The 16,057-nt window shown below is 51.8% G+C and overlaps 1 protein-coding gene across 1 annotated transcript in view; it reads right to left on the reverse strand.

Moving 5' to 3' along the window:
• Nucleotides 1–8,866: 8,866 nt before the first annotated feature.
• Nucleotides 8,867–16,057, reverse strand: part of LOC144507542 (zinc finger protein Gfi-1b-like) — a 121,129-nt gene continuing 113,938 nt past the window's right edge. The window contains exons 6-7 of the mRNA XM_078234682.1: nt 11,010–11,175; nt 8,867–10,258 (exon numbers count right to left, since the gene is read on the reverse strand). Coding sequence (XP_078090808.1) covers nt 10,068–10,258; nt 11,010–11,175 — 357 coding nt within the window. The 3' untranslated portion in view covers nt 8,867–10,067. The remainder of the gene's footprint in view (nt 10,259–11,009; nt 11,176–16,057) is intronic.

Below are 16,057 nucleotides of genomic sequence, written 5' to 3' on the forward strand. Positions count from 1 at the left end.
GAAAAGAAAGATGTTGGTGCGTTTTCTTAACTATAGCGTCAGCATGGAGAGACCAGGGCAGGTTGTTAGTGATTTGGACATCTAGAAACCTGAAGCTCTCGAACATTTCCACCTCAGGCCTGTTGTAAGCAGGGGCAAATCCTCCAGAACATTTCCTGCAGTCAATGACTATGTCCTTCCTTATCTGTGATGTCCGGTCAATATGTATCCCTCAGCCCGTATCAGTGCTGACTATATCTCATCATTGTTTGTGGGATCTTGCTGTGCATTGATTGGTCATTATGTATCCAACATGCTGAGGGAGTAACTGGGCCTATCATCAGGGACAAGGTGAATGGGCATGAAGTGATGAGGGAGTCAGCATGGACAAGTGGAAGGTAGGTGAGGACTAATCTAGTTGAGTGTATCGAGGTCGCTGACAGGGTGATGAGTGGAATGTCGATGGATGTTGTCCACACAGACTTGCAGAAAACCAATGTTTCTCTCATCAAAACCGAGATGGCACAGAATTGGAGATAACCTTGTTACTTGGGTTGGTAACTGGTTGTGGGTGGATGATGGTGCAGCTGTATTGTCACTGGACTAGTAATCTAGAGGCTGAGGCTAATTCTCTGGCGGATACGGGTTCAAATCCCACCATGGCAGCATTTGGAATTTAAATTCAAATAATAACTCTGTGGTGTGGTGACCGTGAAACTGTCACCAATTGTTGTACAAACCCATCTGGTTCACTCATGTCCTTTAGGGAAGGAAATCTGCCGCCCTTACCCGGTCTGGCCCACATGTGACTCCAGAGCCACAGCAATGTGGTTGACTCTTAACTGCCCCTCTGAAATGGCCGAGTGAGACACTCAGATCAAGGGGCAATTAGGGATGGGTAAGAAATGCTGACCCAACCAGTGACACCCACATCCCATGGAAGAATAAAGAAATTAGCTCACAGGGGAGGGGTTAGTGCGTATGCACTGACTGCTGGGATGTGAGTAGTGTTCCCCAGGGATCGGCACGGTGTATTAGTTTCTCACTGTGTGTGTGTAGAGACACTCAGATGGAGAAAGAGAGAGTTGTAGATTGAAGTTTGCAGATGGCAGTAAATAATGTTTACTGGGGAAGGACGTCACCGAGTCAGAATAAAACAGCTGGCAAAACATAGGCGGGGGAAGTGAGGTAATTTCCTGTGGATGGAGGAAGTGACTCAGAATATTTTGATAATGGTGAGAATCTGGAAGCCACGTTAAAGCAAGTGGCATTCAGCGTACGGGTACCACCAGAACGTTAGACGTAACAGAACGTCGGTCTTCGTCTAGAGAGGGCTGAGATGACTCCACAGTATTGAACTCTGCTCAGAGTTTATGTGGGATATTAGCTCAGTTGGCTGGTCAGCTGGTTCATGATGCAGAGTGACGCCAACAGCGTGGGTTCAATTCCCGTACCGGCTGAGGTTATTCAGCCTTCTCAACCTTGCCGCTCGCCTGAGGTGTGGCGATCCTCAAGTTAAACCCATCGCCAGTCAGCTCTTCCCCTCAAATGCCTATGGTCCCCCTGGGGCTGTGGCGACTTTTCCAGGGCTAAAGGGTTAAATGCAGAGAGCAGGTTGTCCAAACCCAGACCTTGGGTTTTGAGCAGCCAAGCTGTTGGGGACTCCAGGATGAGGGGGACGGATTTGATTCTGAGGGTCAGTCCGTTCAACGAACACAGCGTCACACAGAAGGTGGAGTGGAAATCAGAAACGCCCTCCCCCAGGAAAAGCTGCAGAACCGAGCCTCAGGAGAACCGCTACAAGAGAAAGGAGCGAGGGTGGAGGGGGCAGCGAGTGTGAGAAAGAGAGGGGGTTAGGCAGAGAAAGGAGGGGAGCAGAGGAAGTGGGAGGGGAACGATAGAAACACATCTGGTGGCCCGCTGCCTGGACCTGTTTATGGTGAATTTGGCCAGACCCAGGTTCACAATGAGGTCCTCCTCCTTCCCCACCCCCCTCCGCACCGGTGCCCATAGATCAGGAGCGTGGGACTGAAGTGCAAATAAAACAACAGTAAAAGGTTTTTGAGATAATTAAAGAGGGAGTGCAGCCGATAACATTTAACGCAGACATGGCCCACGGACTCCGCAAGATCACAAAAAGTGCAGGTTTCTTGGGAGCTGGTGAACCGGTGCAGTTTACGGAACTGCTGTATGCAGCACCCTCCAGCTCAGGTCCCCGAGGTAGTGAGAGAGGATCCCTCCATTGAGGGACCTCCATTGGGTCCTCCGCCGCCAGACGGCAACAAGGCCCGCCAAGGCGTGTCCAGGCAACGGGCAAGGACGCGGTAGTGGAAGGTGTCCAAAGATGTGTGGGTTAGGTTGATTGGCCATGCTAAATTGCCCCTTAGTGTCCCGGGATGCATAGATTAGAGGGATTAGCAGGGTAAATATGTAGGGATACGGGGATAGCGCCCGGGTGGGATTGTTGTCGGTGCAGACTCGATGGGCCAAATGGCCTCTTTCTGCACTGTAGGGATTCTATGGTTTCTATGGTGAGCAGCAACAGCCCGTACAGGAAGCACCTCAAACGTGGCAAAGGGCATGGGGGGCATTTCCACGAGGCGGCTCAAGCTGTGGGACGCCAGAAGGGTCTGGGCTTAGGGACAATGTGAAATTCTGTCCGAGCAGGGGTACGCTCAGATGCGATGCCATCAGCACAGCTCTGCCTCCTCAAGACAACGTGTGCCCTCGGGTCCGAGCACCACCTTCTGGAGGTCACAGATGGCAATGGCCATGAGCTGAATGTCCAGCGCCGCCCACTCAGCCGGCCCGTGGGTGTCATTTAGCCCACCCCTCCGCCACCCAGCATGTCACTGACCCTGGTCACCCTGGCATCCACGGCCCTCCTCTCTGCCAGCGGCCGGAAGTTATATGGCTGGAGGAGAGAATTCCTGAGCAGCGGCTCCCAGACGATGGCCACTATTCCTGGTGGGGGAGAGCTGCAGCACGAGGCCACCGTGTCCCAGACTTTTAAAGCTTAAAGTTTATTTATTTATTAGTGTCACAGGTAGGCTTACATTAACACTGCAATGAAGTTATTGGGAAAATCCCCTAGTCGCCTGTTTGGGAACACCGATGGAGAATTTAGCATGGTCAATGCATCTAACCAACACGTCTTTCGGACTGTGGAAGAAAACCAGAGCACCCGGAGGAAACCCACGCAGACACGGGGAGAACGTGCAGACTCCGCACAGACAGGGACCCAAGCTGAGAATTGAACCCGGGTCCCTGGCGCTGTGAGGCAGCAGTGCTAACCACTGTGCCACCGTGCCGTCCTGAAAAGGTCCTGGTAAAAGAAGGGCAACCCCTGCAGGGCGTTCCGAAGACTCTCCCATGAACATGTCGTAATTCAGGCCACGCACCTGGCAGAAGAAATACGTCGCCGTGAAGCACCTGGTGAGGAGGGGGCTCAGTGTGAAGGGTGCGAAGGCGGAAAGTCACCACCTGGGTGCGAAGGCACACATAGCACCTGACCGCCCTCCCGAAGCAGGAGATTCAGAACCTCAGCAGCTACCCAGTGCAGTCTGTTGTCCCAGAAGAACTGTAGAAGAGTTCTCTGGATGTTTTTTGGATTTGATTTGATTTATTATTGTCACATGTATTAGTATAGGAACATAAGAACTAAGAGCAGGAGTAGGCCATCTGGCCCCTCGAGACTGCTTCGCCATTCAATAAGATCATGGCTGATCTTTTTGTGGACTCAGCTCCACTTACCCGCCCGCTCACCATAACCCTTAATTCCTTTACTGTTCAAAAATTTATCTATCCTTGCCTTAAAAACATTCAAAGGGGTGGCCTCAACTGCTTCACTGGGCAGGGAATTCCACAGATTCACAACCCTTTGGGTGAAGAAGTTCCTCCTCAACTCAGTCCTAAATCTGCTTCCTCTTATTTTGAGGCTATGCCCCCTGGTTCTAGTTTCACCCGCCAGTGGAAACAACTTCCCTGCTTCTATCTTATCTATTCCCTCCGTAATCTTATATGTTTCTATAAGATCTCCCCTCATTCTTCTGAATTCCAAGGAGTATATCCCTAGTCTACTCAGTCTCTCCTCATAAGCCAACCCTCTCAACTCCGGAATCAACCTAGTGAATCTCCTCTGCAACCCCTCCAGTGCCAGTATATCCTTTCTCAAGTGAGGAGACCAAAACTGTACACAGTACTCCAGGTTTGGCCTCATCAGCATCTTATACAGCTGCAACATAATCTCGCTGTTTTTAAACTCTATCCCTCTAGCAATGAAGGACAAAAATTATATTTGCCTTTTTAATTACCTGCTGCACCTGCAAACCAACTCCTTGAGATTCCTGCACAAGGACACCCAGGTCCCTCTGCACAGCAGCATGCTGCAATTTTTTACCATTTAAATAATAGTCCATTTTGTTGTTATTCCTATCTCACATTTACCAACATTGTACTCCATCTGCCAGACCCTCGCCCACTCACTTAGACTATCTATATCCCATTGCAGACTTTCAGCATCCTCTGCACACATTGCTCTTCCACCCATCTTAGTGTCATCTGCGAATTTTGACACACTACACTTGGTCCCCAACTCCAAATCAGCTATGTAAATCATAAACAATTGCGGTCCCAACACTGATCCCTGAGGCACACCACTAGTCACTGATCGCCAACCAGAAAAACACCCATTTACCCCCATCCTTTGCTTTCTGTTAGTTAACCAATCCTCTGTCCATGCTAATACATTACCCGTAACACTGTGCACCTTTATCTTATGTAGCAGTCTTTGGTACGGCACCTTGTCAAATGCCTTCTGGAAATCCAGATACACCACATCCACAGGTTCCCCATTGTCCACTGCACATGTAATGTTGTCAAAGAATTCCACCAAATTAGTCAAACGTGACCTTCCCTTCATGAACCCATGCTGCATCTTACCAATGGGACAATTTATATCCAGATGTCTCGCTATTTCTTCCTTGATGATAGATTCAAGCATTTTCCCTACTACAGAAGTTAAGCTAACCGGCCTATAGTTACCTGCCTTTTGTCTACCTTCTTTTTTAAACAGTGGCGTCACATTTGCTGTTTTCCAATCTGCGGGAACCATCCCAGAGTCCAGCAGATTTTGGTAAATTACCACTAGTGCATTTACTATTTCTCCCGCCATCTCTTTTAGTACCCTGGGATGCATTCCATCAGGGCCAGGAGACTTGTCTACCTTTAGCCCCATTAACTTGCCCAATACTACCTCTTTCGTGATAATGATAGTTTCTCGGTTCTCACCTGCCATAGGCTTCCGTCATCAATTTTTGGCATGTTATTTGTATCTTCCACTGTGAAGACCGACACAAAATACCTGTTCAATGCCTCAGCCATTTTCTCATTTCCAGTTATTACATCCCCCTTCTCATCCTCTAAAGGACCACTGTAAAGTATACAGTGAAAAGTATATGGGCGGCACGGTAGCACAGTGGTTAGCACTGCTGCTTCACAGCTCCAGGGCCCTGGGTTCAATTCCCGGCTCGGGTCACTGTCTGTGTGGAGTTTGCACATTCTCTTCGTGTCTGTGTGGGTTTCCTCCGGGTGCTCCGGTTTCCTCCCACAGTCCAAAGATGTGCGGGTTAGGTTGATTGGCCAGGTTAAAAATTGCCCCTTAGAGTCCTGAGATGTGTAGGTTAGTGGGATTAGGGGGTAAATATGTAGGGATAGGGCCTGGGTGGGATTGTGGTCGGTGCAGACTTGATGGGCCGAATGGCCTCCTTCTGCACTGTAGGGTTTCTATGATTTCTATTGTTTCTTGCACACTATGCAGACATAACATACCATTCATAGAGAAGGAAACGAAAGAGTGCAGAATGTAGTGTTGGTCATAGCTAGGGTGTCGGGAAAGATTAACTTAATATATGGTAGGTCCATTTAAAGGTCTGATGGCAGCAGGGAAGGAGCTGTCCTTGAGTCGGTTGTACGTGACCTCAGACTTTTGTATCTTTTTCCCGACGGAAGAAGGTGGAAGAGAGAATGTCTGGGGTGCGTGGGATCCTTAATTATGCTGGCAGCTTTTCTGAGACAGCGGGAAGTGTAAACAGAGTCAATGGATGGGAGGCTGGTTTGCGTGATGGATTGGGCTACATTCACGATCCTTTGTAGTTCCTTGCGGTCTTGGGCAGAGCAGGAGCCAGACCAAGCTATGATACAACCAGAAAGAATGCTTTCTATGGTGCATTAAGGGAGAGATTATTGACATCACACCAGCTCACCAGATTGTCCTGCCGGAACGTTACCGAAATCCCGCCTTGGAATTGGGACGGGCACGGCTTGCAGAGTGGACTTCTTCATCGGCCTCGGGCGGGATGTTACGAGCCTCATGCGAGCAAAGTCATAAAGTGCCAGCCTCTATCTCATTCCTGTACTCTGTCTCGTCATTGTTTGAGATCCGATCCACTATGGTGTTGTCATCAATAAACTTGAAAATGGAGTTGGAGGGGAATTTGGCCGCACAGTCAGAGGTGTACAAGGAGTCTATCGGGACAGTCAGCAGCAGCTCGAGTAGCACCAAATATCAACTGCTGCTGGAGGGTCATCAACTCGGTGAAGGAGGCTCGTTGGTCCGCCCGAAACCTGCTGATCTTCCAGTGCAAAGATTTGTCCTTGACTGAGTGTTGTAGACTGGCACATTCCAAGGACCAGGACGACGTGCTGAGGGACGCTCTCAAGCTTGGTGCAGCTCCCGCAAAGGCACAATGGGGAAGGTTGCTAACTAAGACCTTTCAACCACATATACAGTGAACCTTACAGGTATCTGAGTGGCACTGACGCAACTTTCAACCTCTAAAATAACTGCAACATTTGTGACAGCATTGTGAAATGTCTGAAAAAGTGTCCTTGACTTTATTGGAGCATCTCTGAATGTTACTTAATGTATGTGGAGAGCCTGAATATTATTGCTTTTTGTGTGATGGTCATTTTGGAATGTTCGTAATCTTCTCACAGATTTATTGATTTTTGGAAGAAACAAGTTAGCAGGTCCTAGAGGAGAGAGCGAGGGGAGAACACAAACTCTGCTCATTACTTATGTGTAGACAGTAACTGCAAGGTGTCCCACCCTGGACTACCCACCCCGCCCCCCCACCCCCCTCCGGCGGCACCACCCACCGCCCCCACACCCCCCCGGCACCACCCCCCGCCGCCCCACCCCCCCGGCACCACCACCCGCCGCCCCCCCCACCCCCCCTCGGCACCACCCCCCGCCGCCCCACGTGATCTCACGCTGTCAGAAACTCTCCAATAGGCAGCGAATCAGGAACTGGCTGTACCTCTCCCTCACTCTCAGAGTGGGACCAATCCTGCACCCACCTCAACAAATCCGATTGCAAACAGTGCTTAACTCGGAGTCCCCGGCCCCGATTCCACGGCCCCGAGTCCCCGGCCCCAAGTTCCAGTCCTGAGTCCCCAGCCCCGAGTCCCTGATTCCCCGGCCCTGAGTCCCCGGCCTCGAGTCCCCGGCCCTGAGTCCCCGGCCCCGAGTCCCCGATTCCCCGGCCCCGATTCCCCGGCCCCGAGTCCCCGGCCTCGAGTCCCCGGCCCCGAGTCCCCGATTCCCCGGCCCTGATTCCCCGGCCCCGAGTCCCCGATTCCCCGGCCCTGAGTCCCCGGCCCCGAGTCCCCGGCCCCGATTCCCCGGCCCCGATTCCCCGGCCCTGAGTCCCCGGCCTTGAGTCCCCGGCCCCGAGTCCCCGATTCCCCAGCCCTGATTCCCCGGCCCCGAGTCCCCGGCCTCGAGTCCCCGGCCCCGAGTCCCCGATTCCCCGGCCCTGATTCCCCGGCCCCGAGTCCCCGATTCCCCGGCCCTGAGTCCCCGGCCCCGAGTCCCCGGCCCCGATTCCCCGGCCCCGAGTCCCCGATTCCCCGGCCCTGATTCCCCGGCCCCGAGTCCCCGATTCCCCGGCCCTGAGTCCCCGGCCCCGAGTCCCCGGCCCCGATTCCCCGGCCCCGATTCCCCGGCCCTGAGTCCCCGGCCTTGAGTCCCCGGCCCCGAGTCCCCGATTCCCCGGCCCTGATTCCCCGGCCCCAAGTCCCCGGCCTCGAGTCCCCGGCCCCGAGTCCCCGATTCCCCGGCCCCGATTCCCCGGCCCTGAGTCCCCGGCCTTGAGTCCCCGGCCCCGAGTCCCCGATTCCCCGGCCCTGATTCCCCGGCCCCAAGTCCCCGGCCTCAAGTCCCCGGCCCCGAGTCCCCGATTCCCCGGCCCCGATTCCCCGGCCCTGAGTCCCCGGCCTTGAGTCCCCGGCCCTGAGTCCCCGATTCCCCGGCCCTGATTCCCCGGCCCCAAGTCCCCGGCCTCGAGTCCCCGGCCCCGAGTCCCCGATTCCCGGCCCCGATTCCCCGGCCCCAAGTCCCCGGCCTTGAGTCCCCGGCCCCGAGTCACCGACCCGGAGACCTTGACTGAGCACTGACTCTGTTCCTCCCTCCCAGTCCTGCCCACCTCAGTCCCTATCACTGCTCTACAAAATCAATTTGCATTTCCCTCTGCATCCGGAGAATATTTCCAGTCGGATTCCGCCCCTGCACCCCCCCCCCCACCCCCCGCCCCCGCCCGCCCTTCCCTGGATAGTGTTGAACTACCAGACCAATTCACCCTTATTCGTATCAGCTTAGCTTCGGCAGAGAATGTTAACCAGCTCCTCGACTGTGAAGGCATCACACTGCGGCTGGACGGTGGAATGCCATTGAGACCAAGAGGCTGTTTCTCAATCCCAGCCCCCACCCCACCCCCCCTACCCCCCCAACTATCCCCCAGGCATGGGGGGGTGGGAGGGCGTGGGACTTTCCCCCCTGCAGAACAGGAATGCAAACTTTCCGAACCATCACAGCCGACGGGCCATTGTCCAAAGAGGCTGATTTATTATTTTAAAAAATGCAGAACATAAACATTGAGGCAAGAAAAAGTCTCGGGCACCTCGGGAAAGTGCCTTTACTATCGTTCTAATCTCATTAATACTGTGAGGACTTCCTCACTGGAGCCTCGGGTTTTCCCAGGAATATCGCAGACCGTTTTCTGATCCGAGTTTCTGGGTCTTTTTACACATAGTTACATCATCAAACAGTTCCTTAAAAGACGTCAATTTTGGTTCATGGATTGCGGGTGTCACTGGCTAGACCAGCAATTATTGCCCACTCCCAGTTGCCCCTGAGAAGGTAGAGTTGATTAAGGTGCAGCACCCCTCCAGGATGGTCCGAGAAAGATGAGGAATCGTGCTCCTTTGCTTTTACTGGGATCTTCCTTGCCAGATTCGGGTCCAGTATCTGCCCAGGGATGCAGCAATGCTGAACTACAACTCCACAAAGATAGCTTCAGACAGTCCAAAAAAAGTACAGCGACATCCCACCAATCAGCTCTCCAGATACCAAAAAATAAAATGCTGGAAAATCTCAGCAGGTCTGGCAGCATCTGGAAGGAGAGAAAAGAGCTGACGTTTCGAGTCCCGATGACCCTTTGTCGGAACTAAAAGGCACAGAAAGTGGGAGATATTTATACTGCGGGGGGAGAGAATGAAAGATGAGTCATAGCCAGAGAAACCAGGGGAAAGGCTGCTAATGGCAGCCCATAGAGAGAATAGAAGGTGTGAATGGAAAAACGGCAGAGAAGCTGAAATCAGAGGGAAAGCTGTGACAGATGGAGATGTGGGGGAGGGGGGAGGTAAAATTGAAATAAAACGGGGGAAAAGGGAAGCAAAGGCGGAGACAAGGTAAGGAAAGGGGGACGAAGTAGGGGGAAAAGAAAAATAAAGACAATAAAGAAATAAAAGGTAGGGAACAGTTAAAAATGAAATGAAAACAAAGGGGGTGGAGGTGGGGTAGAGCGAATCATCAGAAGTTGTTGAATTCGATGTTGAGACCGGAAGGCTGTAACGTGTCCAGCCGGAAGATGAGATGCTGTTCCTCCAGTTTGCGCTGAGCTTCACTGGAACACAGTTCTCCAGAGAGCCTCTGCTTGGCTGAATCGGAGAGCCGCGACTTTGTTCACTGGTCGAGTCGGGGAGCATGATCCTTATTGGCTGCCACCCCCCCAGGTGTTTCCTCGAGCCTATACAACAGCCAGATTCATCCCCATGTGTGTCTCCTGGTGTCTGCGCAGGTCGACTTTGCGCTGGAATCCTTTGCCACATGCAGGGCAGATGAAAGGTTTGAAGCCGGTGTGTTTCCTGCTGTGGGTGATGAGATTGGAACTCTGGCTAAATGCTTTCGCGCACACCTGGCATTTGTGAGGCTTCTCACCTGTAACAGAACATTGCGGGAATAAGATATTCATCACCAAGTGACAGCGATCAGTATTAGTACACACAAATTAGAAACAGGAGGAGGCCACTCGGCTCCTCCAGCTTGCTCTCCCATTCAATATGATCATGGCTGATCTGATTGGAACCTCAACCCCATATTCCTGCTGACCCCCGATAATCTTTCACCCCTGATAACCTTCCACCCCCGGATAACCTTTCATCCCCCTCGTTCGTCAAGAATCTATCTCGCTCTGCCCTAAAAATATTCAGAATTAAAATTTCAAGGATTACCCCTCCAGTCCCTGTTGGGAATGAGCTGGAGTCAATCCCAGTCCCTGTTGGGAATGAGCTGGAGTCAATCCCAGTCCCTGTTAAGGATGTGGAGTCAATCCCAGTCCCTGTTGGGATCGAGCTGGAGTCAATCCCAGTCCCTGTTGGGATCGAGCTTGAGTCAATCCCAGTCCCTGTTGAGGATGTGGAGTCAATCCCAGTCCCTGTTGGGATTGAGCTGGAGTCAATCCCTTTCCCTGTTGGGAATGAGCTGGAGTCAATCCCAGTCCCTGTTGGGAATAGGGAGTCAATCCCAGTCCCTGTTGGGAATGAGCTGGGGTCAATCCCAGTCCCTGTTGGGATTGAGCTGGAATCAATCCAGTCCCTGTTGGGAATGCATAGTCAATGCCAGTCCCTGTTGGGATTGAGCTGGAGTCAATCCGGTCCCTGTTGGGTATGAGGTGGATATTTTTCGGTACCTGTATGGATGAAGGTGTGTTTCTTCATGTCGGATTTCTGGTGGAAGCGTTTCCCACAATACTGACAGGGATAAGGCCGAGTGTCCGAATGGATCAGCAGGTGTGTGGAAAGCGTTGAGGATCGTTTGAAGATTTTCCCGCAGATTTTACAAGTGAAACTTTTCTCCTGCGGAAAGAGAGGGGAATAGGGGTGAGGAATCTTCTCTTTTCCCTCGGTAACTCCTTCCTTTAGCAACAAATTGTTGCAACTTCACCCAGCAGGCACCAGCCGGCACTCAGTCAGCTCAAAGAGAGTGCCAAACACAGGTTGACAAGGTGGCCAAGGGGAGGCCAAACCATCCAGAATCCACAAACCTTACTGTGTAACTGACCTCTTCATACAGTCACTGGGACGAGTTCACATACATCCCAAAACTGCCCCATATTCTCCCATAGCCTTTCCACAACCCCCAAACTAATCCCACTGCCTCGCTCTGTCCCCATAGCCCTGTATCAATCCCCAAACTAATCCCACTGTCCCACTCTCTCCCCATAGCCCTGTATCAATCCCCAAACTAATCCCACTGTCCCACTCTCTCCCCATAGCCCTGTATCAATCCCAAACTAATCCCACTGTCCCACTCTCTCCCCATAGCCCTGTATCAATCCCCAAACTAATCCCACTGCCTCGCTCTCTCCCCATAGCCCTGTATCAATCCCCAAACTAATCCCACTGCCTCGCTCTGTCCCCATAGCCCTGTATCAATCCCCAACTCATCCCACTGCCTCGCTCTCTCCCCATAGCCCTGTATCAATCCCCAAACTAATCCCACTGCCTCGCTCTGTCCCCATAGCCCTGTATCAATCCCCAACTCATCCCACTGCCTCGCTCTCTCCCCATAGCCCTGTATCAATCCCAAACTAATCCCACTGCCTCGCTCTGTCCCCATAGCCCTGTATCAATCCCCAACTCATCCCACTGCCTCGCTCTCTCCCCATAGCCCTGTGTCAATCCCCAACTCATCCCATTGCCCCACTCTCTCCCCACAGCCCTGTGTCAATCCCCAACTCATCCCATTGCCCCACTCTCTCCCCGTAGCCCTGTATCAATCCCCAAACTTATCCCACTGTCCCACTCTCTTCCCATAGCCCTGTATCAATCCCCAAACTAATCCCACTGCCTTGCTCTGTCCCCATAGCCCTGTATCAATCCCCAAACTAATCCCACTGTCCCACTCTCTCCCCATAGCCCTGTATCAATCCCCAAATTTATCCCACTGTCCCACTCTCCCCATAGCCCTGTATCAATCCCCAAACTAATCCCACAGCCCCACTCTCTCCCCATAGCCCTGTATCAATCCCCAACTCATCCCAATGCCCCACTCTCTCCCCATAGCCAGTGTATCAACCCCCAAACTAATCCCACTGCCCCGCTCTCTCCCCATAAGCCTGTATCAATCCCCAAACTAATCCCACTGCCCCACTCTCTCCATAGTCCTTTATCAATCCCCAAACTAATCCCACTGTCCCACTCTCTCCCCCTAGCCAGTGTATCAATCCCCAAATTAATCCCACTGTACCACTCTCTCCATGGTGCTGCATTAATCCCCAAACTAATCCCCAAACAAATGGTCTGCCTCCCTGGTGCCGGGATCCGGGATGTCTCAGGTCGCGTCCCAGATATCCTGAGGTGGGAGGGAGAGGAGCCAGAGGTCGTGGTACATATTGGTCCCACTGACATAGGTAGGAAGAAGGAAGGGGTCATGAAAAGAGAATATAGGGAGTTAGGTAGACAGTTGGGAAGGAGGAACGCAAAGGTAGTAATCTCAGGATTGCTGCCTGTGCCATGGGAAAGTGAGAGCAGGAATGGAGTGAGGTGGAGGATGAATGCGTGGCTGAGGGACTGGAGCAGGGGGCAGGGATTCGGGTTCCTGGATCATTGGGACCTCTTTAGGGGCAGGTGTGATCTGTACACAAAAGACGGGTGGCACTTGAATCCCAGGGGGACCAATATCCTGGCAGGAAGGTTGGCTAAGGCTACTGGGGAGACTTTAAACTAGAAAGGTTGGGGAGGGGGAATCGTGATGAGGTGACTGGGAGCGAGGAGGGTAGCCCACAAATAGAGAAGGATTGTACACAGTGTAAGAGGGAGAATAGACGGGTGATGGAGAAGGGGAGAGCTCAGACCAATGGTTTGAGATGTGTCTATTTTAACGCCAGGAGTGTAGTGAATAAAGTGAATGAGCTTAGAGTGTGGATCGATGCTTGGAAGTATGATGTGGTGGCCATTACGGAGACTTGGGGACAGAGACAGGACTGGATACTTCAGGTGCCGGGATTCAGATGTTGCAGGAAGGACAGGGAGGGAGGCAAGAGAGGGGGTGGAGTGGCACTGCTGATCAGGGATAGTGTCACAGCTGTAGAGAAGGTGGAAGCCGTGGAGGGATTGTCTACGGAGTCTCTGTGGGTGGAAGTTCAGAGCGGGAAGGGGTCGATAACTTTACTGCGTGTTTTCTACAGGCCGCCCAATAGTAACAGGGCTGTTGAGGAGCAGATAGGGAAACAGATTCTGGAGAGATGTAGTAATAACAGGGTTGTCGTGATGGGAGACTTTAATTTCCTAAACATCGATTGGAATATCCCGAGGGTAGGGGGTTTGGATGGGGAGGAGTTTGTTAGGTGTGTTCAGGAGGGTTTCCTGACACAGCATGTGGATAAACCGACAAGAGGAGAGGCTGTACTCGATCTGGTACTGGCTAATGAGCCTGGACAGGTGTCGGATCTCTCAGTGGGGGAGCATCTTGGGGATAGTGATCATAGCTCTATCTCCTTTACGCTAACATTGGAAAGAGATAGGATCAGGCAAGCTAGGAAAGTGTTTATCTGGAGTAAGGGGAAATATGAAGCCATCAGGCAGGTGATTAGAGGCATCAATTGGAAGGAGGTATTCTCGAGGGAAAGTACCGAAGATTTTCAAGGAATGTTTGTCTGGAGCTCTACATGACAACGTTCCGATGAGACAGGGAAGTTTTGGTAGGTTACGGGAACCGTGGTGCACGAAAGCTGTGCTGAACCTAGTCAAAAGGAAAAGGAAATAATAGGTTCAGAGAGCTAGGCGATGATGGGGATCTAGATGAGTATACGGCTTGTAGGAAGGGACTTAAGAAGGAAATTAGGAGAGCCAGAAGGGGTCACGAGAAGGCCTTGGTAGGTAAGATTAAGGAGAACCCTAAGGCGTTCTATAAATATGTGAAGAGGAAAAGGATGAGATGTGAAGGAATAGGACCTATAAAATGTGAAGGTGAGAAAGTCTGTACGGAACCGGAAGAAATAGCAGAGGTGCTTAATGAATACTTTACCTCGCTATTCACGGTGGAAAAAGACCTGGGTGGTTGTACTACAGGATTGCGGCAGACTGAGGAGATTGAGTTTGTCGACATTAAGAAAGAGGATGTGTTGGAAATTTTGAAGAGCATCAAGATAGATAAGTCGCCGGGACCGGATGGGATGAACGCCAGGCTACTGTGGGAGGCGAGGGAAGAGATTGCAGAGCCTCTGGTGATGATCTTTGCGTCGTCGATGGAGACGGGAGAGGTTCCGGAGGATTGCGGATGTGGTTCCTATATTCAAGAAAGGGAATAGGGATAGCGCAGGAAATTACTGACCGGTGAGTCTAACCTCAGTGGTTGGTAAGTTGATGGAGAAGATCCTGAGGGACAGGATTTATGAACATTTAGAGAAGTTTAGTATGCTCAAAAGTAGTCAGCACGGCTTTATCAAAGGCAAATCGTACCTTACGAGCCTGGTGGAGCTCTTTGAAAATGTGACTAAACACATTGACGAAGGAAAAGCGGTAGATGTGGTTTACATGGACTTCAGCAAGGCATTCGATAAGGTCCCCCATGCAAGACTTCTCGAGAAAGTGAGAGGGCATGGGATCCAAGGGGCTGTTGCCTTGTGGATTCAGAACTGGCTTGCATGCAGAAGGCAGAGAGTGGTTGTAGACGGGTCTTTTTCTGAATGGAGGTCGGTCACCAGTGGAGTGCCCCAGGGATCTGTTCTGGGACCCTTGCTGTTTGTCATTTTCAAAAATGACCTGGATGAGGAAGTAGAGGGATGGGTTGGTAAGTTTGCCGACGACACGAAGGTTGGTGGTGTTGTGGATAGTTTGGAGGGATGTCAGAAGCTGCAGCATGACATAGATAGGATGCAAGACTGGGCGGAGAAGTGGCAGATGGACTTCAACCCGGATAAATGTGTAGTGGTACATTTTGGCAGGTCAAATGGGATGGAGTATAATATCAAGGGTAGTGTAGAGGATCAGAAGGACCTTGGGGTCTGGGTCCATAGGACTCTTAAATCGGCCTCGCAGGTAGAGGAGGTGGTTAAGAAGGCGTATGGTGTGCTGGCCTTCATTAATCGAGGGATTGAGTTTAGGAGTCGGAAGATAATGATGCAGCTTTATAAGACCCTCGTCAGACCCCACTTAGAGTACTGTGCTCAGTTCTGGTCGCCTCATTACAGAAAGGATGTAGAAATTATTGAAAGGGTGCAGAAAAGATTTACAAGGATGTTGCCTGGATTGGGTGGCATGCCTTATGAGGATAGGGTGAGGGAGCTCGGTTTTTTCTCCTTTGGAGAGACGAAGGATGAGAGGTGACCTGATAGAGGTGTATAAGATGTTGAGAGGTATAGATCGGGTGGATTCTCAAAGGCTTTTTCCCAGGGCTGAAATGGCTGCTACGAGAGGACACAGGTTTAAGGTGCTGGGGAGTAGGTACAGAGGAGATGTCAGGGTGGTGGGTGAGTGGAATCGTCTGCCGTCAATGGTGGTGGAGGCAAACTCGATAGGGTCTTTTAAGAGACTTCTGGATGAGTACATGGGACTTAATAGGATTGAGGGTTATAGGTAAGCCTCTATATAGGCCGAGGTAGGTACGGACATGACCGGCGCAACTTGTGGGCCGAAGGGCCTGTTTGTGCTGTAGTTTTTCTATGTTCTAATCCTACTGCCCCGCTCTCTCCCAAACTAATCCCACTGCCCCACTCTCTCCCCATAGCCCTGTATC

This window comes from Mustelus asterias, chromosome 19 (genome assembly GCF_964213995.1).
Source record: "Mustelus asterias chromosome 19, sMusAst1.hap1.1, whole genome shotgun sequence".
Lineage (NCBI taxonomy): Eukaryota > Metazoa > Chordata > Chondrichthyes > Carcharhiniformes > Triakidae > Mustelus > Mustelus asterias.